General features: G+C 39.4%; 1 protein-coding gene across 2 annotated transcripts; it reads left to right on the plus strand.

Moving 5' to 3' along the window:
- Nucleotides 1-25,316, plus strand: chd2 (chromodomain helicase DNA binding protein 2). 2 transcript variants are annotated; one of them, XM_030731955.1, is made up of 42 exons: nt 1-410; nt 1,817-1,883; nt 2,023-2,083; nt 4,407-4,466; nt 5,723-7,563; nt 11,042-11,276; nt 12,022-12,108; nt 12,251-12,312; nt 12,750-12,869; nt 13,254-13,427; nt 13,571-13,710; nt 13,808-14,033; nt 14,126-14,226; nt 14,306-14,347; nt 14,462-14,640; nt 15,277-15,401; nt 15,497-15,713; nt 15,799-15,888; nt 15,988-16,178; nt 16,281-16,469; nt 16,588-16,750; nt 16,899-17,051; nt 17,722-17,793; nt 18,316-18,465; nt 18,562-18,710; nt 18,792-18,888; nt 18,976-19,068; nt 19,188-19,361; nt 20,682-20,851; nt 20,979-21,020; nt 21,120-21,259; nt 21,379-21,517; nt 21,626-21,776; nt 22,039-22,161; nt 22,264-22,383; nt 22,918-23,058; nt 23,181-23,297; nt 23,438-23,616; nt 23,731-23,830; nt 23,910-24,099; nt 24,195-24,441; nt 24,912-25,316. In XM_030731955.1, exons 5-42 carry the CDS (start codon nt 7,502-7,504, stop codon nt 25,195-25,197), a joined length of 5,436 nt encoding a protein of 1,811 aa, XP_030587815.1. In that variant the 5' UTR covers nt 1-410; nt 1,817-1,883; nt 2,023-2,083; nt 4,407-4,466; nt 5,723-7,501; the 3' UTR covers nt 25,198-25,316. The 2 variants fall into 2 exon arrangements, with proteins under 2 accessions (XP_030587815.1, XP_030587816.1); XM_030731956.1 differs by lacking the exon at nt 12,750-12,869.
- Nucleotides 25,317-26,308: the final 992 nt, after the last annotated feature.

Genomic DNA, 26,308 nt, shown 5'->3' on the forward strand with positions numbered 1-26,308 from the left:
GCATCCTAGCTGACAATTATGTACAGCTACACTCTGCTAACTTCTTGCATTGACGAAAATGTTTTGAATATGTTGCTTTTAATGTGGCACTAAGCTCAGTCAAAGAAGAAATAAAGGGGGACATTTCTTTCATGTTAAGTACGATGCTAGCGCTAGCTAGATGGGGCTGTAGAGGAAGTGGAGCTTGGCTTACGTTGAGAGGAAAAAGTGGGCAGAGCCGCTGAAGGATATCAGCTCAGGCGGAGGCAGAGAGGAGGACACACGCAGCAGAGAGGAGCAAGGCGTCGACGACGGAGTGGAGGAAGGGCACAGCGATGCGGCTCAAAGACCCACCAAAACGGCGAAAATCGCGCAAAAATGCGGCAGTGGCCGAGGCAGATGACGGGGGATAGACACGGCCTGGAAAATTGGTAAGAACTTACGAGTAATCATACATTAATAGCTAAAAAATACGAGCCAGGCGTGTAAGGCAATATGGTGGAAAGGACGACAGTTAGGCGCAGTGTTGGTAAAAATGGCTATGGTGTGCTGTCAGCGAAGAAGAGAGAAAACGGTCTGCAGAGTGTAAATTGCATGTAATTGTTCTTTAGTTGGTAGATTTTGCATGTTTGCAAGCGCTCTTTTGAGTTAGCCTAGTTTAGATTTGGAGAAGTATATTTGTTCTTGACCTGTTTGGAGTTATTTCAACCTACGCATTTAAAATTTGCTTTGTCCTTGAAAGGGCAAATGCCCTTGTCTGAATTTGCTCGACAAAAACACCTAAAATAAGCAAAAGTTTCGCATTTAAAATGTTGTATCGGGGAGTGATTGACAATCAACACAACAACCTTAAGCATATTTTTGGTTTTTTCACTGTATTCGGTTTTCGAGGCTTTTCATCGAGTTTTAGATGAAAAAAATATTTTAAAATCTATGATTTCATACATTTTATTAACCCAGACCATACAGATGTAGTTTGTAACAAGATTTAATAAACTGTTATATACTTACTCCTTATTAATTATAAATACTTTGCAGAAATTATGATAAGTTGCCAAAATGTCCAAAATACAACTATTAACCAAAATCCCTTAATTTTAGACACCATACATAAACTATACATAACCTGATTGTGAAATGCAGGTTCTGTATGTTATAAAAGCTTACATATACTTCGAAATACAAAATAGGGTGTTGGCTTTTAACCCTTTGAGGTACTGAAGGGAGAAGTAATTTAAATATTTACATAAATTTCCTTTTCCAAGTCACATTACATCTGCAAGACATGTAAAGAAAATTTTATGTTAGAAAGGTTCTCCAAAAGTATGTAAATTTAAGGAAATTGGAAATTCTGTAATAAAATTAGATGGGGAAATAAAATCATCTTAATATCTCAGTCTCATGGACAAGGTTGTTGGTTTCTAAACATATGAGGGCAAATGCAACACATAGGAAAAACAGATGTTATTTAGTCTTTTATGGTATAATGCATCTAACTTAGACTATATCGTTAAATCCAAATGGATTAGTACCACCCTGCCATACCAAAATGTCCTCTTTAAGGTTTTCTGTAATGGATGTTGTTGTTACAGAGAAATTTAGTTGTATTTTGAGCCACCAAAGCATGTTAAGATGGAACATTTGCATGACTAAATATGTAACTACTATTTAGGATTTTTGTAATATGTTAATGAGCTCTTAAGCGTTCTCAAAAATATTGTTTTAAAAATATATTTCAAAACAGCTTGTTTATGATTGGGCTTTATGGCTATGTAAGTTCTGATTTTGTTAATTGCGACTACTGGAATGATCAAAATAATGTTTTGTTTTTTTGCAGGGATTCATCTCGATGTTTCACAAATTACGTGAAAGAAGAGCGGAGATTGTTTCGCCATATCTAAATGGTATGTTTTACTTAAGACCAGACCAGGCTGTTTTGCATAGTCTTACAGTTTCTTAGTCTTTACTGCTACCTGCATGCAGCCAGTAGGGTATGCTGTTGTCACATTTTTTTTCTGAAAAATTATTTTTTTTATTTCAAAGGGTTGACATTTAGCCAACATGAATCGAAGAATTTGGGTGAGCTGTGCTGCAAACGGACACCGTAAGTATAATTTTAAGACAGATTGAGTGTCTTTAGGAGATTCCTTGCATGCAGGCTGTGCTTTGAACTCTTAAAAATTGTCAAATTTAAAAAAAAAAAACATTGTACGGTCCCTTTTTTTTTTTTTTATTATTATAATAACCTTACAAATCTGATCCAATAAACAGCACAGCAGAAAGTGCATTTTTTTTCGACCCCCCCCTTTGGGCATCAAAATCATTACTACGAAGTACCGCTATGTCCTTACATCTCTAAATAGACAGGTCTGCCCCCTAGTGTATAATCTTAACATGGATGCTCACATAAATTCCAAATGTATAGACGTGATCTCAATATGAGTAGAGACATTACACAGTTAGTTTAAAATAATTTTCCCTCAACTTTGAATAAAATATACTGCAGACATTTAAGTTCAACATGTACATTTTCATAGCTTAAGGCACATTAAATATTAGGTGACTTTGAAACGTTAAATTGCTAATGCGTTCATGATGGTCTTTCGGTGAGCTAGCTAACCTGTGAATTACAAATAGTCTTCAGTTATTCTTTTCATAAACTTGTTTCACGTAATTAAAAACAATTGGCAGTCTTTACAGCACACTCATATTGGTTATATTTAAAACGATGAGCTTTTTTCCAACGCTAATTGTACACGGGCAAGAAGTAATTTTGGTGTACAATCTTAAATTCTACGTTAGCTTATGTTTTAGTGACCCAAGTGTAAAGCGACCGGCTATGCAAACTTCAGCACGTCATTAATCGTTTTCTGCTTTTACGGCTTTACTACCTAAGAACGTTTGTTGCATCTCATTTCTAGTTGTACTAAAAATTAAAAGCAGTAAGAACCGCCATATAACCCGTCTGGGGCAGGAGTGTTAAACATGTAGAGCTCAAGCGTCATTTAACAGTTTTATTTTTTTTATACGTCTGGCAGTAGTTGACAGCCTGTGCAAACACTCCACATCCAAGTGCACATTACATTTTGAAATGTTTGATTAGATTTCGAAGCAAAATCAGACTATAGGCTAATTGGCCCATGCAGTAGTGCTTTATTTAGAAAAGCAGTTTTAATATTCAGACACCCAAAATTTCAGGTAGTATGGGTTTGCATTTATGGAACTGGAAGCTGTGATATTATTTGCTACCAAATGATTGCAACCACTTTTGCACCAGAATATCCAAAGTCACTTTTAAAATTAAAAAAAAAAAAACATTACTCCCTGCATTGTGGGAATGGACAAATATGGATTTTCTTTAAAGTCAAACATAACCTACCTTCTTCTTGTGGGCAGTACGTGGAGCCAAGAATTTGACCATTTAGCTTCTTTAAAATGTTTGCACAAATGTTTCAACAAGTAAAAGGAACTCAAAATTTTCTCAAAATGGATCACTGATTGTTTTCCATAGATACCAAAACAAATAAAGTAGCAATAGCATGTTACTGACAGCACAGAAATTCAAGTCTTTTGCTGCCATTTTCAGTTGTGATTTTTCTTATCATCTCTCCTAATTGTAAGAAGTAACTGAAAATCCTTAAACAGATCCACAGGTTAGATACCCCCCCCCCCCCCACACACACACACACACACACACACAGAACATGAAGGAAACATCTTCCAGTTAGCAACACAAATTGTTTAATTTGATAATGGGAATTTGACAGATTTTCATAAAGGGTTAATAGTTTCATAAAGTGATATTTCTAATTTTTGCAGCAACTTGAGTTACACATTACAGCACATAAATCCATCATGTAACAAAAACCCGTGACTTAGTTAACCTTCCCAACTGTTAAGCACAAGTATTGTTTTTTTTGTTGCCTGAGAAAACCTGCATTAGATTAGTTTGCAAAACACTTGAGAAGATCCTGTCAGCTCTGTTATTCACAGTTCATTACTTAGAATGTGATATTTTAAACCACAAATACTTATTCAACCTCAAGAAGGAAGGTTTCAGTAGGTTTTGATGATCAGTTCTGCTTAAATTAAATGTTAAAGAACATGTTCAATATCAAAATGAAAGACAAGTCTCTGGGGATTTTCTTTGCCTTGTATTATTTTGCAGAATTTGTACAGAACATTAGTTTTTGGTTCATTTTTTTTGTAAAGGTTGGAATGAGAGTTTTGTTTTCTCAGAACTGCATTCCTCACATTCTGGAAAAAAGTGAAAGCAGTGTTTGTCAGCCATCTTTGACAAGTTGGAATTAACACTTAAAGAATTAAAAGGTCCAAAGCACTTAAAGCTTGTTGAAGTCTGCAAAGCCTGGAAATGTCTGTGTGAATGTTAAATGGGTGTCATTCATTGTTTCTTATCTTTTTCATAGCGGAGACAGGAGACACTGGGGAGAAGATTTTCAAATTTTGAAGAAAAAGAAGACAGCTCTGTAAGTTTCTTCTTTTTGACCTGATTATTTTTGTCATGTGCTTATTGAATAGCAAATTGAAGATCGTAGAGAATATATTTACCAACATCCAATTCAACTAGGCTGCCTTTAAGTAGTGTTTACTCCATGTTTATTGCTGACATTCACTTTTAGTCCTAAGAGGCTAGCAAAAACAAACACACGCTCACACACACGAAAAAAAAAAACAGCTGTGAAAGTGAATTAAAGTGGAAGTCTGGAAACATAACTTTCATACTACTACACATGATAGTTTAATGTGGCTACATGTATTATTGATAAAAATACAAGCTATTTTGGGGGATGTTGCCTGTATTGCCTCCTACTGGTACTTAGGAAAGCCATATGCACCTATAGTCTCCATTTTGCCAAATCTTAATAGATTTTTGTTGTGCTGAAAACCTGATAAAATGAGACGAATACCAAGTGCACAGTTATTTGTTGCTGAATATTGGTTAGCTGAAAATGACCATAGTTTGTATAGCTGCTTTAAAGGTTATTGGATGCTATTGTTGTACATCTGTTGCTCATGTATTTGGTTCTTCTGGTAATTGTTAATTCATGCAGTTGATCTTATTTTTCATTGTTTGCTTACAGACCCGTGTTGTGTTGTGTTGTTTTTCTCTTAATTTGTTTGAACATCAAAGCTGTTGCGTGACTAGGTTTTAAACATAACGCATTGATGCGACTTCAAGTGCTAATCTAGCTTCATTGTACTCCTGGTGGTCAGCTGAGGAATTGTTTTTTGCAAATTGCTGGAATATTTATTCAGCCCATATTACATTGTGCTGATTAATTTAAATTAATCTCACATTATATTTTTTCAAAGCACTACAAAATTTGACAAAACATAATCATTAAATCTTGGGTCCAACACAACATTTACTTAGCTTTCATCGTAAACTTATCAACTGTTACAAAGCTCGATGACAAACCCTACTGGATTTAAATTTGCATTCAATACAATACATTACTATACCATTTTATTACAGTTCATTTAACATTTGTGTTCTTTTTAGTCAATTCTGCATTCATAGGAACACTTGTATCTCAAAAAACTACATACACTTGCACAGTGATCGCTAGCGCAGCTTAAAGCTAGCCACGTACATTGCTTGACTGGCATAATTTTAGTCTAGTTTAGGATGCCTACTTTTAACTGCTGGACAGTGAATCATTACTTATTTCCGTTACACTGTGGGCTTACAATTCTTCCTTCTTTTTTTTATCCTATCAAGACCCCATTCAACTGGATATTGCTGAAGTGGAGACCGCGTTGTTTAACGTGAAGATGGCAAGTAATTTGGCGGTTAGCCAAATTTTGACAAGATGAAACCTTTTTCTGACTGGACTTTGACATTTGGATTTTTATTTTTATTTTACCCACAACTTGGACTCTGGAACACCTTTGCTGGCTGTGTAGTGGACTCGTTGAAAAATTAATGCTGTTTTTGGGAAATCAGCCTTTTGTACATTTGATATTCAAATGTTGTTTTAAATAAAGTGTGTGACCTCGTATATTTTTTCTGGCTTTGTTTCATTAGCAGAAAAATCAGAGTATATTTGCCGCAACATTTTGACAACGTTGAAATATTTAATCTCGGAAGTTAGTTTTTGTATTTGTTAATGCATACAAAGTATGACGTTGCTTTTCATCGTCTTTGGGTCAGTAATTTTAAAGGTATGGCCATATAAACTGAGCTTCACACTCATGTTGAAATTTATCAGATTTATTTATGAGATCAAAGAGGAAATGAGTGATTAAAATGTCCCCCTTTCCCCCCTAATTAGTCCTAAAACACCTGAAAATACATTTCACTTCAGAGCTTTCTGGTCAGAGCCCAAATGGTTTCCTAAGGCTCTTTAAAATGGCTACTGGTTGTCCTTCTTCCTGCTTGTGCAGGAAGTGATGTAATTGGTGCAAAATATACTTTTACAGCATCTCAGTATTCTTACCTTTTATGAAAGGGCAAGAAAAGGTTTCACTTTGAGGCTTGTGTCCTGGGGCTGAAAATGTATGTAAGTTAATATAAACGCATTTTTAAACATAATAAAAGGGGAGGGACTTAAACATCACCTGAGTGTGGGGTAAATGGAAATAACGTCAATCAAAGGCAAAGCTTTCAGAGCAGGGAAGGAGCTCTAGATGGCGGCTGAGCCTTGGGAAGGGTGCCATGGGCTTTCGTTAGACCGTTTCTTTCGCCTGTTTTTCGACCGAAACTTGTCGATTTTTGATGAAAATTTGAAGGCTGCGATCGTGCGCTCGTCCTTTTAACGAAAATCTACGCGATTTGTGCGGTTTTTGGGCTGTTTTTTTCGAGCCGTAGGAGCCGTCTGCTCCGGCGAAGTGCTCGTCGTTGTTTTCCATACTGGTCTCTGGCAGCCATGGCGCGCCTCCATTTTTAGTGCTGCTGCTGCTGCCTCTCCTCTGTCGCTCTCTCATTAGATGGAAGACTGTAAAGGCCTACAAGCTTTATTTTTCTTTTTAAACAAAGCTGTTTTTGTAAATTAAGTTGTCTTTACAGTTTTATTTTTATTCGAGTCGGATGCATATTTAAACTGTGATAGGGCGAACGAGAATCTAATAGTTCATTTATAGACTAGCACCTTTCTCCACATTGAATTGACATGTTTACACTTTGTGACGCTTAATTTACTGTTTTTCTCATGCTTAAATATTATTTTATTAATGCTTCATCTGATGACGCAGTTAGAATTAACGGCATGCGGATTGATCCGTGAACTATATTTAAAGACATTCAAAGATATTTAACTTATTGTAACAGCACCTGCCTTTTTGTTGGCTTTATTTAAACTAGCGATGTAAGTAATGATCTTTAAATTTTTCGTTTTAATACCTTTTCCCCCCCTGCTCGTGTCGCACCGCCGAGGTTTTAGCTGCCACCTGAGCAAAGGCAATCTTGTGGGACTTGTGTGATAGTTCATGCTTCCTCTTAACTTTTTGACAGTAAATACCAGGACAAAACATCATCCGATCAGATTTTCAGGATACAACAATGATGAAGACTAAAAGTAAAAAACAAGAGGATGAAGGATCGACTCAAAGCAATGCATCAAGGTATGAGCCCTATACTTTTTACCTTTTTGTTTCGTATCTGCTTTGATTGTTTACGTTGTCAAGCATGGTTGATCGCCTGTGTTAGATTTGCGACGTGGTTTTGAAGACGTGCACCAGTGTCTTGAATGACCTTGCTATTGTTTAATAGCCACACCCTGATTTTTTTTTTTTCCTTACCATTTCTTACACTCAATACTGAGGTTTCAGGCCTGTGTTAATGGATCTTTGCCCACAAGATGTGTTAGACCACAGGGAAAGCCTTTCCTCCTGTATTATTCTACAGATGATTTGTCACAAATGTTTAATGTCCGATCGCTATAATGTTATATGACCTTGTCTTAGGAGTTGGTACTGCATTGCACCACTTTTATCAACGTTGTTGTTTTAGGGTTTGATTTGTTTATGAAACAATGCACTGATTTAATATGGACACTAATATGTCCAATTTTACAGTTGTTTTATATGGAACACATTTTACCAGATAGTTTTTGGACCTACAGTTTCCATTTAATATCAGTCTCTACTTTTTTTGTTTTGTTTTATATTTATTTGAACCTCTATTTAAAGTTTTAGCCAAGTTTTAAAGTTTAAGAAAATCTTCCCCTTTTTGTGCTTATTTATTTCTGCATATTAAAACCATTAAAACTCAGTGGTTGTAAACAATTTTGTGTTGTTTTTTATAATTTCTACTAAAGGTTAAAAGAGGTACTATCAGTGTTCACATCCTTACATTATGTAACAGCATTTTAATCTGTTTGTCTTTTACGGTTATTTTTACTTTCCTGAATGAAACTTTTCACTTTAAACCTTTTCTGCTTGTTTTTTTTTTGTTTTTTTTTTAGATTTCATTCTTTACCCTTATATCCATATTATATCCACTAAATTTAAATTATTTTATTTTAAATATAAAGACATAAATGTATTTTTTGAATATGTATATTTTGATTGTTGAAGCCAAACAGTGTTAATTTCTACTGGCTGTACTTTCTGTTTCCTGTTAGGTTGGTTGTAAAGGCCTCTGGTCAGTCTGGATACTTAAACACAGTGACGTTTTCTGCTTTTGTTATTGTACATTGTCCATGTTTGCAAGTCTCTGGCCCTCAGGTATTCTGAATCTTCTCATCAAAAATCAGTGGAAACGTGTTAATCAATAAAGATATCAAATCATCTGCATGGTGTCAGGACAATGCAGGGGTGACTAGCTGCTTTCTTCTTTCTTTTTCTTTTTAAAAAAGAGGCAGCTCTTGTTGAACTTACTGCCTAAATGCTGTTTCTTATCAATGTTGGAAAAACTGTCATGTTGTCAGAGCAAATGCTGCAACCTGACCTCAATAGACTGTTTTTAGAAAAAGATGCACAGCAGTTTGCATGCACCCTCACAGCATTACACTGGCTGTACACTGCAGCAGGTTACATCACACTTGTAGTTTTCCTGTGTGATCCTGTGGCAGCCATTTTAGTGTTTTCCACTTGTGACGGAAACGTGTCCTCTGCAGTGATGACGACCTGACTTTGTTACACAGGTAGATTAGCACCGTGGGCATTCAGGGCAGCTGAAAGAGCTACAGGAAAAATAAAGTCTGCCCTTTTTATGCAATTAAATTACATGAAAGCACCATTTACATACTTTCCTGAGTAACAAAATGGCCCTTGCTTTGTGTGCCCAGCTTGCTCACTTACCAGTATTAAAACTCAGCTCAGAACTACACAGAGGAGGAACAGGAAGAGTTCAGACGTTATTGAGACGGCACGCAAGGCTGTGATAGGCTAGATAGCCACCTAGCAACACGCTAGCCAATAGTAATTCGAGAATATTTCGGTGACCCACCCACTTCTGACCTCACTTAAAGCGGAAGGAGCCATGTACTTCCGAGTTGGCCAGTGAAGCACAATGTTTGTGAGGTTATTTTAACCGCATTTAAGTTGTAATTGTGAAATTTCAACTAATTTAATACACTGTTGCCTTTAGTACTCCCATAGTTTAATAAACGGCAGAAGATGGTTATTATAAGCAATTTGCTCTTATTTTGAAGTTGAAGAATGATGCTTAATAAATGAAGTGACTAACTCCTATTTTCATTAAAACATCTATGAGAGATAATACATTATGTTTTAAGTGCACTTCATAATGAAAGGCAGCGATTGCTTGAGATTTATTCCTAGCAGTGTAGTGTCTGGGGACACCATGTGCCCAAAAAAATAACTGCATGCAGAGAAATATTTAGATGTTTATCCACTAATAACCCCAGTTTAGTAAAACTTTAAGCCAAGTCCTTTTGTTCTTACATCCAAAGCCAAATCATTTGAATTGAAAGCATCAAATACATGAGCACTGTGAGCCTCCAAAGTCATTGAAGGAGCAACAAAAGCATCTGGGCATTTTGGCAGTGAATGCTTGAGGTTCAAAAAACTTGCCATACCAAGCAAGGTATTTATCGGCTGGAAGTTTTAGTAAACAGGGGTTATCAGTCAAGACCTATATATTTTTGCATATGATGATTAATTTGCATTAACGTTGAAAATGTCAGAAAACATATTAACCCTTCTAAAGGAGATCAAGATAAACCTGATGAGGTGGTTAAAATCATATTTTATGTTTTATAGCTTTATTTTCCTTTGATTTATGAAATGTTGATTTGTTTAAACACTGAAATACTTCTTCAGGCCTCTATAAAACTTTCAATGGAAAAACAGCATAGAAAACAAATCAGCATTGTTAAGCTGCTCACTCGCACTACTATTAAAACCTGTTAAACTGAAGCAATGTGTGCTTGTGACCCTTCATATGGTTTTAAAGAGTTGTAAGCTAAAAGGATTAGGAGTGAGTGATCAATAAATGCTCAACACTGAGTCCTTGACAGTCTTTCACTCGGTTTTCCATTAAAGGTTAATAAGGGTATAAGTTGGGCTATTCAAGATGGGAGTACTTTGAGTGTGGTGCTCGTGTAAATTCTTTATTTTGTTTAAAATTTTCCACATAGGAAATTATACTTATTATAGTGTATTTTCTGATTTTATTTATTTTTTTAATGTATAGTTTTGCTTTGCATTATGCTATAAGTATTTAGAGGATGATGGAGAGGAAAAGACTGGTGCTGATTATGAGTTTGACCCAGTTTTAATGTATTTCAGTTGTGAAAGCAGGTCTGTTCACCGCAGGCCTGTTTAAAATGCCTGTAAGAGGATTTGTCAGCCTTAGAGAGAAAGGGGTTATTATAAGACTGTTAGCTGAGTAAGGAACATGGAGCATGATGTAATGAGGCTTCTGCTTCCTCCTGGCCAAGTCACGAATTACTGATGCCATCCAGCTTTTGCAGTTTCTCTGTGCCCTAGTGTGGGGGTGTGCACTGAAATTTAGGACATTTTTAAATTGCTGCCAACGACAACTCCTGTGTTTGCCATGATGTTGCCCATAGCTATTTGAGCAATAGCCCATCATTGACTGGTCAGTCAAATGAACATATTCTTTCTCCTGTAGCAATTCGGCTTCAGAGGAATCCAACCGCTCTGCATCGGAGTCGGGAAGTCAGTCAGAGAGCGAGCATGGCAGTGAAAGGAGGAGATCACACAACTCCGAGTCAAACAGCTCCTCAGAGTCAGAGAGTCACTCAGAGTCAGAGAGCGAGTCTGCAGAGTCCAAATCACAGCAAACCGCAGCAGAGGTCAAAGACAAGCCAGTTAGAAAGAAGGAGCGCCTGGCAGATGTGAAGAAGGTAAAGGTCACCGCAGACTTTCTGTATTTAATTAGATTATACTTCCTGCCCTCTCACAGTAGTGACAGAAATAACTTTTGGTGTGACGGGTCTCTTAATCTGATCATGAAGGTGTGTCATGCAGGAAACGTGGACTTCAGTCCTGTGCAGTAAAAGCTTTTCTTTATCCAGAGTGTCCTTCTGTCTGTGTCAGGCTCTTGCTGTGTCCTGGGTCATCTTGATTATGCTATGTGCTCACGTTACTGTCCCACAAAGGTGATAAAGACACTCAGCTGCAAAAGTGATTTGAATTATAGGTGGAGCCGGGAACAGACTGCTTAAGGAAAACAAAAGCAAGCATTAAATCCTTCAGTTCTACAAATAAGCTGTATTAAAAGCCATAGAAGGGTATCATAATAATGGACAATCAGTAGAACTCTTGATTGCCAGAAAAATCCCTGTTTGCATTTAGCTTGCAAGCAAAGATTTTCTGCTTTTCTCTTTTTCAGGAAATTGTAAACTGAATAGTTTTCTACCTCAGCCTGTCTGACAGAGCAATGCATTTTGACATCTCACAGTGGCTGCTGAGAAATGTGGATGGTTTGCAGTAATTACAAAATGAGCTGAGGCAAAAATCGCCGTTAGTGGCAGCCCCGTACGACTAGCTTGCAGCAGAGTAGAAAGGTGGCATGTTAAACTTGGGTAAAGATACAGAAAACACATGGCTTCCTTCATAGCATCTGATTTATTTACTTATTTTAAATAGATGTGGGAAGAACATCCGGATGTGTACGGTGTCCGGCGGTCGAATCGCAGCAGACAGGAGCCAGCTCGCTTAAACATTGGAGCGGGGGTAAGCAGATGTGAATGAGCAGCACTGGTATGCAGTTATCTGCAGTGACATCAGTTCCTATTAATAAGCTGTGTGTGCCATCTAGTGGATGTTTTGGAGTGCTGCTCTTTTTATAATGTCTCTCCGCTGGCTGTACTCACAGGGCAGCAGTGACTCTGAGAGCGAAAGCCCAAAAAGGAAAACATCACGGGCTAAGAAAAAGGAGTAAGTATACAGATTGTGAATACATTTTGAACATTATAATGTCATCATTATTTCATTTATTTATAATTTGTCAGTACAGCACAATATTATTTAAAATATTTTTGAATTCATGACACTTGCGTTGAACTCGATCCATGTTTTTAGAGTTCATGTCAGCTTGTGTCATTCTGCTGCCAGCCTGTGTTCATATTGTGAATCTTATCATTTAATGCTTATTTTAAATGGGTATCTGTTTGTGTCAGAATAGGCTCAGTTAGTTTCAGCCAGCCAGGTGCTGTTCTACATTAAAATCAAATTTGATTGGCGAGATTGGTGGCTTAACCCTGATTTTAAAAATTGGGTTGTGATGAACACCCTATGGCCAGTATTTTTGAAATTAAAATCGGTAAAATGGCATGGGCCTTGAGGGTGAACTTGTGGCATTTCTTTGTTGTAAGAAATATCTGGAAAGATGATGACTCAAATGATGAAGAGGAGGCGGAGGAGGAGGCTTCCGACAGTACAGACAGTGAGCAGGAAGAGAAAAAAGTTAGATCCAGACGACTTCCTGCTAGAAGGTAAGAGTGAAGCGAAGCCTGGCCATCAGACAGCTACCCACTGGTCATCTCCAAATCATTTCATGTTGTGTGAGCAGTTGATCGTTTTGACTTTTCTTTGCTTTGAGTAAAAATTTGAACGGCGCATCCTGATGCAACCGTGAAATATGCAAATATAACTTCTTGTTTGTTTTGCTAAAATTGGCAACAGCATTGCTTTGTGTAAAATGCCTTTGGCTGCTTCAGGCAGTCATCAATGAAACAACCTGAAACCAAAGAAAAAAAACTGGGAAAGAAATGAATGATCCAGGAATTTTGGCTTATCGTGTCTAAGTAAGTGTGTGTGTGTGTGTGTGTGTGTGTGTGTGTGTGTGTGTGTGTGTGTTTAAACTCTGTGTTTTACAGGCCTCAGGGCAAATCATCAACAGCCAAAAAGCAGCTATCTCAAAAATCTAGGAAGTCCCGGAAACAGGAGTCGTCAGCAGAAGAAGATGACGATGACGACGACGACGACGATGATGATGAAGAAGACACTCCAAAGAGACAGACTCGAAGAAGGGGTGCCACAAAAGTCAAAAGGTGAAATGCAGAACCCAAAGATAAGATCATTTTAAGTCTTATCAGCAAGGCAGACTTCTCACCACAACCGGATTAAAGTCCAGTAACATTTTAACATCGTGTGCACCGCTTCATCTTCATCACGTCTTTCTGCTGCGTTGTAGCTATAAAGAGGACCAACACGACTTTGAAACGGACTCTGATGACCTGATCGAAATGACCGGGGAAGCAGGTGAGGAGCAGCAGGATGATGACAGCGAGACCATTGAGAAAGTTATGGACACCAGGATCAGCAAAAAAGGAGGTGATACAATTTTTTTTACTTGTCTCATTATTTTTGAAAACTACATTCACTCAAATGCTTTCAGTGCAGTCTGAAAGGTCAGCTTTGTCTCTTCTAGTCACTGGAGCTTGCACTACTGTGTATGCCGTCGAAGAAAATGGGGACCCGTGTGAAGGCTTTGACCCCGAGAAGGATGAAGGGGAGACTCAGTACCTGATTAAGTGGAAGGGCTGGTCCTACATCCACAACACGTGGGAGAGCATGGACTCTCTGACACAGCAAAAAGTCAAGGGGCTGAAGAAACTCGACAACTTTAAGAAGAAAAATGATGAACTGAACTCATGGTGAAAAATCTTTGTCCTCGCATTTACACTGAATCTTTCAAGGGTGCGCACCACCCCTCTATTTTCACCATCAATTCTGGCCATCTTTGCAGGTTGAGGAAGGCGTCCCCCGAGGATGTTGAATTTCATAACTGCCAACAGGAGCTCACCGCTGACTTGAACAAGCAGTTTCAGATTGTGGAGCGTGTCATCGGTAAGACATCAGTATATACCTGCTTTTGCAAAAAATACAGTTTGCGCATAAGTTGACCTAAAATTATTTTTATTAACAGCAACAAAAACAGGAAAGACACCAGGATCCTCTGACTTCCCCTGTAAGTTGATGGTTTACCAAAAAAAAAAAAAAAAAAAATCACTACCTCTGTTGAAACCTGTGCTGTACTTCTTGTCGCAATCGTCTTTCTAATATTTTGTCACTTCATAAACAGCTCATAGTCATAAGACCCCATCCTCCAATGAACCAGAGTTCCTGTGCAAGTGGATGGGTCTGCCTTACTCAGAGTGCAGCTGGGAAGATGGAGCTTTGGTTAGAAAGAAGTTTCAGCACTGTATAGACAGCTTCATGAACCGAAACTCCAGCAAAACAGTTCCCTCTAAAGACTGCAAGGTAAGAGTCAAATCAGAAAGAGCCCATATGGAGAGCAAGCACAGTTAAGTCCAACCCACATAGTTCAAGGTAGTCCCAACAGTTCAAGGGTTTCCATCGATTTTTAAGCGCCCCCTTGTCAAACTGAAAAATGCCTAAAAGCAGCAGTGAGCTTAGGTGAACTACAGAGTGGTAAATCGCCCTGAGCAAAGTTTTTATAACCTGCCTGACAGAAAAAGTTGTGAGGAATCAGCGGAAAGAATGAGGAAACTGTAGGAACCTCACACTCATGAGAAGCATTTTGTCACTAACAAGTCAGACATCCCATTTTCTGTTTTGCTGAAAATTAAATTCACATATCGAAAGTAGCTTCTAATGTATCGTGTTGCTTGTATTGGCAGCTTTTACAGTAGGATACGGCTCATACTGAATGCTATGAGGAGCAATAAGTTGGCAAGAGCCTTAAGTAATTACAGAAGAACGCTAACGTGTAGCTGTTAGGAAGCCGAAAGCTAAAGGCATTTTGCAGCAGTTTTCCTTTCCTTTTGTGTGTCGTTTGATGCATTGTGTTTCAGTGTCTGTGGTCTGTCTTCACTTTTGTTTTTATGCAAACATATTTTTCTCCATAACAGAAGAAGTGTGCTTCTGTCATTTTAGGTATTAAAACAAAGGCCGAGATTTGTTGCCCTGAAGAAACAGCCGTCCTACATTGGTGACGAGAACCTTGAACTGAGAGATTATCAGCTGGATGGGTTGAACTGGCTGGCTCACTCCTGGTGCAGGTAAAGAAATATAATAAGTGGTGTTTTGTTTTTGTCTAACCAAAGTACCATCCCAACCCAGCAAAATGTCATTTTAACTATTTGTTTGTCCTCAGGTGCAATAGCGTTATCCTTGCTGATGAGATGGGACTGGGAAAGACCATCCAGACAATCTCCTTCCTGTCTTACCTGTTTCACCAACATCAGCTCTATGGGCCCTTTTTACTGGTGGTGCCTTTGTCCACGCTCACCTCCTGGCAGCGGGAGTTTGACATCTGGGCCCCAGACATGAATGTGGTGGTCTACCTTGGTGATGTCATGAGCAGGAAAATAGTAAGTTGAATTTGAATACTTCTGTCCTTCTGCTGACTCTAGAAATGGTTGTATAAATTTGAACTGTTGCTCCTGTGTTGTGCAGATCCGTGATTACGAGTGGGTGAACCATCAAACTAAAAGAATCCGTTTCAGCGCACTCCTAACCACTTATGAGATTCTACTTAAAGACAAGGTGGGCTTCTTTTAGGAATGTGTTTATATTTTTATTGCACTGTGTTTGTATGCATGAACAGAGGGGGTCACTCACTGTGTTTTTAACATTTTACTCTAGGGGGTGCTTGGGAACATCAACTGGGCATTCCTGGGCGTGGATGAAGCTCACAGGCTGAAGAATGATGACTCCCTGCTCTACAAAACATTAATGGAGTTCAGGTCTAATCATAGGCTTCTCATTACCGGCACTCCACTACAGAACTCACTCAAAGAGCTGTGGTCACTCTTGCACTTCCTCATGCCTGACAAGTACGTCCGATTTAGACGTTTATCATTTTACTGAACAAAAGCAGGGAAAATAGCATCCCGTGTGATACGTGTGACACTTGTTATATCTGCTGTGCACTGTAGGTTTGACTCCTGGGAGGATTTTGAGGATGAACATGGAAAGGGAAGGGAAAATGGTTATCAGAGTCTTCACAAAGTCCTTGAGCCTTTTCTGCTTCGGCGCGTCAAAAAAGATGTGGAAAAATCTCTCCCAGCCAAGGTGGAACAAATCCTCCGTGTAGAAATGTCTGCTCAACAGAAGCAATTTTACAAGTATGATGATATTTCTGCCTTCTGTAACATTTATTGGTTCTGTCTTTCTTATAAATAACATTCACAGCGGCTGCGTTTCTCCGCTTTATTGACTTAATTTGTTCCTGAATATTTCCAGGTGGATTTTAACGCGGAATTACAAAGCTCTTGCCAAAGGCACCCGAGGCAGTTCCGCCGGCTTCCTGAACATTGTAATGGAGCTTAAAAAGTGCTGCAACCATAGTTTCCTCATTAAACAGCCCGAGGACGGAGACGCTGAAACACAACAGGAACACCTGCAGGTATGTCTGTGTGTGAACCCTCTTCAGCTCCGAGCATCACCCCAGGATAACTCTGCTCTGCAAAAGAAACCAGCTGTAGCCTAACACAGAAGGAAAACATGACTGTTCTCGCTAACTGCTGTCTAATACAGCTTCTTGTGTCTTTTAGGCTCTAGTGAGGGGCAGTGGGAAGCTGGTACTCCTGGACAAGCTGCTGACCAGGCTCAGAGAAAGAGGCAACAGGGTCCTAATCTTCTCCCAGATGGTCAGGATGTTGGACATTCTGGCTGAATATCTGTCTAAGAAACGATATCCATTTCAGGTAAAATTTGAATAAATGTACACTAATTTCAGATTTCACTAAGGATTGAGTCAGTGTACTTTTTCAGGCTGAGGCTGTGGTGTCCAGTTTTGTGATTTCTCCAGAATTAGGAGGGCAGTGATGTACCTCTGCAGGATACAGTTTCTCCCTAATAAGTTGTTACAGATCAAAACCGTGAATCTATATATTTTTTGAAGATTTTCTGAAGAATTGTTGGCCATAACCTCAGCATATAGTCGGGGCTGTCACCTTGCCCCTGTTAATGATAAACATACTGCCATCAGTGGGAGCATCAGTGAGTAGAGGGTAGCCTCGGGCTCTGACTGTTGCTTTTATTGGTGTTTACAGCGAAACAGCCTTTGGGGATGGCTGCACTGGGCAGATTAGACTTGGGATCAGATGTCAGTGTTGTTGCATGCATACTTCGCCTGGCCTTAGAGTTCATGTGTTTATTTATATCAACAAGTTATTTTCTACTGAAGACCAGTCGGACTTCTGCAAGTCACTTGACTCGGGTTGTTTTTGCTGACAGCCTCAGTCTTAGACTGTTGTGATCAGTCTAAACATATAGACTCAGTGCAATGTATGGCATGTAAAGACAAGTAATGCGGAGATTCTAGCGGGAAATTTTCAAAGGGTAAATGTCTGTCTTTGCCTCTCTCCTCTTCAGCGGTTGGACGGCTCCATAAAGGGAGAAATCCGAAAGCAAGCACTTGACCACTTTAATGCAGAAGGTTCAGAGGTATGTATGCTAATGGCTTTTATATGGATACTAAAGGAGGGAGCAATTCTGAATATTTGATATGGTCCAAAATATTGGCTCAAGCTGCAGTAAATAAAATCATTTCAGTTTTTATTCTAATATTGTATATTATTATAATGACAATTTTATCAAATACATTTCCAGCAACTATTTAATTATTTGTATGTTTAAAAAAAAAATAAAAATACACGATGACCGAATGTTTGGGGGCACATGACACATGGGCTGTAATGCCCTAAATAGGAGAGTCCTCAAGTCAACCCTGGCCAGCTGGGCCTTTTCCTGCATATCCTCATGTTTCCTAACTAAGTCTTTACTGTGCATGTTGAATAGGGCAAATATGCCAAAAAAATTTTTTATTTAAAATAGACTTGCAGTGAAATGTAGCTGATAAATGATGCAATAAGTCCTGGATAACAGCATAATTAATTGTGAAATCCGTCTCCCCAATTTCCTACTTTTCAAATAATTGTTTTTTTCTGTGTTTCATTTGTTTTCTAGGACTTCTGCTTCCTTTTGTCCACCAGAGCTGGAGGCTTAGGTATTAACTTGGCCTCAGCGGACACTGTAGTTATCTTTGATTCTGACTGGAACCCTCAAAACGACCTGCAGGCGCAGGCGAGAGCTCACAGGATTGGTCAAAAGAAACAGGTAACCTAATGCTCAGGTTCAAGTCTGTAATCGTAGGTATGCTTTGTAACGAGTGAGATTGTTGTATATAAATGTATCCGCGCTTTTCCCTCATAGGTAAATATATATCGACTTGTCACGAAAGGAACAGTGGAGGAGGACATCATTGAGAGGGCGAAGAAGAAGATGGTTTTGGACCATCTTGTCATTCAGAGAATGGACACCACTGGTCGAACTGTTCTGGACAGCAGCTCAGGAAACACAAAGTGAGACTTAATTTAATGTTTTTTGTTTTTTTAGATGTGGTTGCTCTCCATGTTATTAACACTTTTGATTTGTTTTAACAGTTCAAACCCGTTCAATAAAGAAGAACTGACCGCTATTCTCAAGTTTGGTGCGGAGGATCTTTTCAAAGAGGCAGAAGGAGAGGAGTCTGAACCGCAGGTATCAAAATGAGCCAATAAGCTTGTGCGTACTTAAAATGGTTTTCACATATTTGGAAATTAAAATAGAAGTTCTTTGTTTCTGTAGGAGATGGATATCGATGAGATTTTAAGGTTGGCCGAAACAAGAGAAAGTGATCAAGGCTCAAATGCTACAGATGAACTCCTGTCGCAGTTTAAGGTATCTGCAAGCTGTTACTGGATTTTTTTTTTTTTTTTTCCTTTCATGTAAGATACTGATCAAAATGTTTTTTCTTTTCTTTTCTTATTCTCTCCTCTCCTCTCCGAATGTTGATGCAGGTGGCCAATTTCTCCAGTATGGAAGAGAGCACTCCAGAGTTTGAGGAGAAGCCCATTCCAGAATGGGAGGAGATCATTCCTGAGGAGCAACGTCGCAAAATTGAGGAGGAGGAGAAGCAGCGGGAGATGGAGGACATCTTCATGCTGCCTCGAAGCAGAAGCTCTAATAAGCGGGTAAGAAAGGTTATTTGTGAAAGTAGCACTGATATTCTGTTTTATATTGCACATATATACTCATCCTTTACCCAAACAAATAAAAAGTATGTTATCACAGAAACAGTGCAGTTTTGGCAGAGTACCTCTTGTTATCCATCAGCTATAATATACCAGTTTGATAAGCCTTAAAAGCTTTCAAGACTCTGCAACTGTTAACTCCCTCTAGCCAATTTAATCCGTCTTCCTGCCTGGCCAAAGGGAGGAACCCTCTCCTCATTCACCCAGCCACCGTTAGGGGCACCGAACAGGGAGCATACAAAGTTCCTCGTCAGTAAAAGTTAAGCGGAAACTTGTTCAAGATTCCCGTATACTTGGTGTTGATGCGAGGTGGATGTTCAACTTCCAGCCTCCAATCATGGCAAAGTACTCCTCCAACTGTGTATCTCCAGCCAATCCAATCTAGCATCACCCAAAAGGAAAAAGGTCTACTCTTTGCAGTCCCAAAGCTGGAATTGATTTTAAATGAGTTATATTAGGCTTCACTTGTGTGCATGAGAGGGAGGCAAGTGGAACTGAAAATTCAAGGGGTAGAAGTAGTGAAGATGGATGCGTTTTAAATACCTGGGATCAGCCATCCAAACCAGCAGACAGTGAGACCTGCCATGATGTATAGTTTGGAGACAATGACACTGATTTAAAAAACAAACAAACAAAAGACTGGAGGCAGAGCTGGAGGTGGCACGGCAGAACATGTTGAGATTTTCATTAGGAGTAACCAGAATGGACAAGATTAAGAAATGAGTCAGAGGGACAGCTCAGGTTGAACGGTTTGGAGACAAAGTCAGAAAGCCAAAGCTGAGATGGTTTGGACATGTGCAGAGGAGGGATAGTGAATTTACTGGACAAAGGATATTGAAGATGGAGCTGCCAGGCAGGAGGAAAAGAGGAAGATCACAGAGAAGGTTCGTGGATGTAGTGAAGGACAAACAGAGGGTTGGTGAGACAGAGGAGGATGCTAGGGATGGTGTGAGATGCAGGTTGATCTGCTGTGGTGACCCTTAAAAAGGAGCAGCTGAAGTTTTCACTTGTTTGGGTTTTTCTTATTTGATTTTATACTTGACAGTATACATGCTGCATTTGCTTTAGGCCACCATTTTCTTAGCCGTGTTATTTTATGCATTTCTTTTGTTTGTTTGTTTTTTTTTCCTGCTTTTCTGTAAAGTGTATGAAACCATGACCGACCTCATAACTGAGATACATACTGTTACACATGCTGCTAACGAAAAAAACAAAACAATAACCAGCATCTGTTCAAAGTATGGCTCCTATGACTTTCAGGCTCAGGCCAATGACAGTGACAGTGATGTGGGCTCCAAGCTGAAGCAGCGTTCCTCAGGCTCTGAAAGTGAAACTGATGAAAGCGATGATGACAAGAAGCCAAAGAAGCGAGGAAGACCCAGAGCACGCAAAAACAATGTGGAGGGTTTCACTGATGCGGAGATCCGCAGGTAAACTTTCCCTTTGTGTTGCTTTTTTTTGTTGGTTTTTTTTTTTGTTATTAAGGTGAGATTCAGTTGTGCTTGTAAGCATCCTTTTAGAAGCACAGTAAAAATATATTCGTAAACTTATCAACAGGTTCATTAAGGCATACAAGAAGTTTGGATGCCCGCTTGAAAGGTAATCATTATTGTCATAGATGTTGTGGACAGAAGTTAAAATATTTTGGCTCCAAACATTTTAAGCAGTTTTGAAAACTTCTGATTTATTTTTGTCCAGGTTGGAAGCCATCGCCCGAGACTCTGAGCTGGTGGACAAATCCATAGCAGACCTGAAGAGGCTCGGTGAACTGATTCATTCTAGCTGTGCGACTGCAGTGCAGGAGCACGAGGAACACCTTAAAGAGAACCCAGTTGAAGGTATGTAGTTTGTAGTCATTTAGGTAATATTTTAAAAAAAAAATGCTTTTTGAGTCCCCAAAAATGATACGTTGTTGTTATTATTATTATTATTATTATTATTATTATTATTATTATAGCTAAAGGTCCTGGGAAGCGAAGAGGAATTAATATCAAGATCTCAGGAGTGCAGGTCAATGCTAAGTCCATCATCCAGCACGAGGAAGAGTTCGAGCCACTGCACAAAGTGGTGCCCTCCAACCCTGCTGAGAGAAATAAGTAAGCTGTGACTATAGAAATAAGAAGGAACACATCATGTTCAAGATACAATGTTCAGAAAAAAGTGACTTTTGTGGATTAAATCTGGCAACGCTTTGATTCTTGCAGGTTAAAGCTGACGTGCAGGGTGAAAGTGGCTCACTTTGATATAGAATGGGATCTGCAGGATGACATTCAGCTCTTGCTTGGCATCTACGAGCACGGCTTTGGCAACTGGGATCTGATCAAGACCGATCCGGACCTTAAACTCGCTGATAAGGCACGCGTCACACACTTACTTTTAATGCTGAGTTGAAAAATAGTGCTTCAGTGTAGAAGACAGCAAAAATGTGACAAAAGCACACAATGCAAAATTAATTGTTTATTATAAGCGTAAAAGCTTTGAAAAATGCTGTTTTTAAGTTCTGGCGAGTGAGAGCAAATACAGTTTTATTTCTCTCTTCATATTCACTGCACTCATTATGGATACACAACATTTACAGATTAATTAAAGAGTCTAACATTAAAATATGTCTTCACAGATTCTTCAAGATGACCCAAACAAGAAACCTCAGGCTAAGCAGCTGCAAGCGAGAGCAGAGTATCTTCTGAAGTTGCTTAAAAAGGAACAAGAGAATGCCGATCAGGCTAAAACAGGAGAGGAGGTATGGCACTATTAATCATTGAGTATCTCATTAATTTGGATTTGCATGTGCACAAAGGGACCCGCAGTACCTCTACACCACTCACTGTTCTCTTCCTCCAAGGTCAAAGTGAAGAAAAGGAAGCCTCGGGTGAAGAAGGACAAGATTCTTAAAGATGAGCAGGGCAACGACATCTCCTCCCCCCGCCTGTCAGACAACCTGTCAGAAGAGGGCGAGGTCAAGGTCAGCCATAAGACCAAAGCATAAGCCACACTGAATTATGTTCTTTTGTGCAGGGTTCTAGGCTATATACACAGGTATTTTTTGTTAAATGGAGATTTTTCTGAGTTTGTTTTGAAAAAAATCTCCTTCCACATGAACATGCAACCCTAACTGAGGAAATGCAAAAACTGAGTGTTTTGAAAGGCTTCACCCTGGCAGGAGTTTTTCAAAAGCTCCATTTTCAGTGATCCAAAATGTAGTTTACATGTAGACAAAAGGTCAAAACGCATAGAAAACACTACGTTTACCAAAATACCTGTGTATGTGTGAATGCAGTTCATGTCATGGCAGGAAAAAAAAAATGGCTACAGTGATATCAAACACATTTGTTCAAAGCCTTTCAAATACAGACTGTGTTAAATGTTAAATGGCTAATAGGAAAGTACTGTCAACACCTGAACAATGAAGTTTAATCCAGCTTTATTTTTTTCCATATCCAGAATAATAGTACGTTTACAGTCCTTCACCTGCTATTATATCTGTGTTTTTAAGCAGGAGGATGGAACAGAAAAGTCCAACGTGAAGAAGAGACAGAAGAAAAAGGACAACAAAGAGAACAAAGAAAAACAGGGAACTCCTAAAAAGGAAAAAGACGGGGACAAAGAAAAGAAGGGCGCCAAACCCAGAAAGGAAAAGGTATATTTCAGAGAGGAGCTGATGACCTTTGTGTTCTTTCCTCAAATTTCCACAAGCTAAATTGAGGATGATTGGTTGCAGTAACATGCACCTGAAGGATGTTTTGATGTTTGGTCTTTCAGGCTAAAGGAGCCAAAGGGAAGAAGACTCAAGGTCCAGTTCATATTACAGCTGGATCTGAACCTATTCCCATTGAAGAAAAGGAGGATGATGAACTTGACCAGGAGACTTTCAGTATTGTGAGCTTCTTCGTTAGTTCTTGTGCACTAATTTCTTTTTTTTTTTTTTTTTTTTTTTTTTTTTTTTTTTTTTTTTTTTTTTCGTTTTTGAATATGCAAAAGCAAAGCGTTGCATGACTCTGAGCTGTTTGTGTGTTCAGTGTAAGGAACGTATGAGGCCTGTGAAAAAGGCCCTGAAGCAGCTGGACAAACCAGATGAGGGTCTAACCGACCAGGAGCAGCTTCAGCACACACGCACATGCCTACTGAAGATTGGAGACCGAATCACAGAGTGCCTTAAAGCTTACAGCGATCCTGAACATGTCAAAATATGGCGAAGGTGAGAAGAATGCTTTTTCTTTGTGTAATTGAGCATGAGGGTCATCTCTTTAACTAAGCTAATCATTTATTTTTGCTTTTTTTTTTTTTTTTTTTTTTTTTTTTTAACTGGCAGAAACCTCTGGATTTTTGTGTCCAAGTTCACGGAGTTTGGTGCAAGGAAGCTTCACAAGCTTTACAAAATGGCACAGAAGAAGCGATCGCACGAGGAAGAGGTGAGGAAAAGTGTGGCAATAAACCTGACCTGTTATACTGTATCAAAGCAGCACTGAAATTATACTGTGACATTTCCAGAAAGAGCAGAAGAAGAAGGAGGATGTTTCGGGAAGAGTCAAGTCATTCAGGCCAGAGCCCTCTGGTTCAAGTCGAGACTCCACGGGGACTCAGCCATCCTCCAGACCTGCATCGCACTCGACTCAGTCAGGACTCCACGGACACCACAGAGAACCATACAACGCTAGCAAGCGGCACTTTGGCAACGATGGTACATGTGGATTGATAATTAATTAATAGATCATTAGTCACGAGGAGCACAAAGTTAACGACAGTAAACATCAGCTTACCTGAGGTTTGTTACAGATCGAGGAGACTGGCAGAGGGACCGTAAATACAGCTATCCAGGTAACAGCAACGCATCATGGCAGGGAGATCGTCATCATCCCTATGACCCTCATCGCTATAAGGACCACTATGGTGATCGACGGCCGCATGGAGACCCCTATCGCAGCTCAGGCGGTTACCGCAACAACACCTCACCTCGAAAAAGGCCATATGAGCAGTACAGCAACGACCGGGACCACAGGGGTCACCGACCCTACTATGACAGGTGAGTTATACAAATATGGTGGCATGCAGTCTTTAGGCTACATGAGTTACAAAGATGCACTCTGTAAGCTTATTATTATTATTATTATTATTATTAAGTGAGAATGTCTTTTGTGGGACTGATTGAGGCTTTTTGATGAGTGGTGAAGCCGGAGCTCCTGAAGAAAACCTGTGTAAGGCCAACAGAAGGACCACCATTAGGATCAAACCCAGACCCTCTTGCTGTGAGGTAGTGGTGCTAACCACTGAGACACTGTGCTGCCAAGAGGAAGCATCATATGTGCATAATACATTAAACCCCTTAGCATAAACGTGACATAACCTCCCTCAGTTTGGTGTCAGTAGAATACTCAGCATTCAACAGGAGCTGTGGTCTGTAAAGCGCTGCGGATGTGTTTTTGGTAGTTTAAATCTAAAAATCCAAGAAAAACCTTGTTTCCTTAGTTTAATAATCGTTAAATTATATTTCAGGCATCTAGACCCCAAAAGAAGACGTCCTGATGACTTCCGTCCCAACTACCACCAGGGAAGAGACGGTCCTCTTCAGGATTTCAGGAGGATGCCAGACCACAGACCAACAGGTCCACCTGGGCCAGATCATTATAGCAGGTCCTTCCACCCTGAAAAACCACCTCCACTTTTGGACCCTCGCTCCCCGCAGGCTCAGAAGTCTCCCCAGGACTCCCGCTCTCCACTGGATAGGCCCGGAGAGCTGAATGCCATGGGAGATCCGAACTGGAACAACAGGAAAACATAATTCTGCCCAGAGCAGGCTGAAAAACCCATCTAAGTGTTTAGTCCAGGGTCAAAGCCACATGCTGCTGCTGATGGACAAGTCTGGACTGGCCAAACATAAGCTCACAGTTGAAAAGGGAATCAACATGTCCCCTCTTTACCAGCAAAACCAAACTCTTTTTGCTCTTTCCCTCGGTGACTGTGGCTCCGAATTTGTGCCCTGAAGGAAGAAGCTTGTTTTCTGTCTTAAAGATGGAAAAAAAAACAAAACAAAACATGCAACTTTATTTAAATGAACTCATCAGTTAATCATGGTAAGACTGAGTGGAGCGCTCATGGATGCTTAGTCCCATGGACTATTATATAAAGAAAATTTAGGATACATGAACTAAAGCCTGATCTCCATCCTAAAAGTGCCTGATGGTTTTGGCCTTTTTGAATGGTAAATGTATGGGATGATTCCCAAAGGAACTATGACATGAACTTTATTTTTGCGTTTAGCTTTAAGTGCAAATGATGTCATCAGAAGATTTCCATAAGATAGAATGTGTACCGTGTCATCACCTGCACGTTCAAAACGTTTGTCTTGAACATGTACCTGAACCGAATCATGGAGTTTCGCCATGTGGGTTAAAATGAGATCTGTGGACACGTAAATGATGAAACAAGCCAGGTTGTTTCTTCTACAAGCGCAGCAATGGATTTTAACACTTCTCATGTGTAAAAAATAATCATTATTGTGTAGCTGTATAAATCATTGCAATCCTCCTGCTCTGTTGACTTTAACCACTTTCCTCTTAGTAGGCCCGATGAATTGAAAGCTTTGGAATCAGTATTTATTGCAGCAACTTGTACGAAAGTTCATAACACTACAACTTGGAACAATCCCAGATTATCAGTATTATGATGGTTAAATACTCAAGTTATGTCTGGGGGGGCGGGGGGGGCAAACAAAAACTAAGTGATAGAAACTTTTTTTTTCTTGTAGTCAGTCTTTTGGCTATATTTTTGTTGTTGAGGTGTAATCAGGAAGTTGCTGTTGAAATTTCCTTGTTTATGATCTTTAGTCACTCTTCCTGTGCCAAATCTGGCCCTGCTTTGGCCCCCTTTTTTTTTTTTTTTCCCCCTTTTTC

This window comes from Archocentrus centrarchus, chromosome 6, assembly GCF_007364275.1.
Source record: "Archocentrus centrarchus isolate MPI-CPG fArcCen1 chromosome 6, fArcCen1, whole genome shotgun sequence".
Classification (NCBI taxonomy): Eukaryota; Metazoa; Chordata; class Actinopteri; order Cichliformes; family Cichlidae; genus Archocentrus; species Archocentrus centrarchus.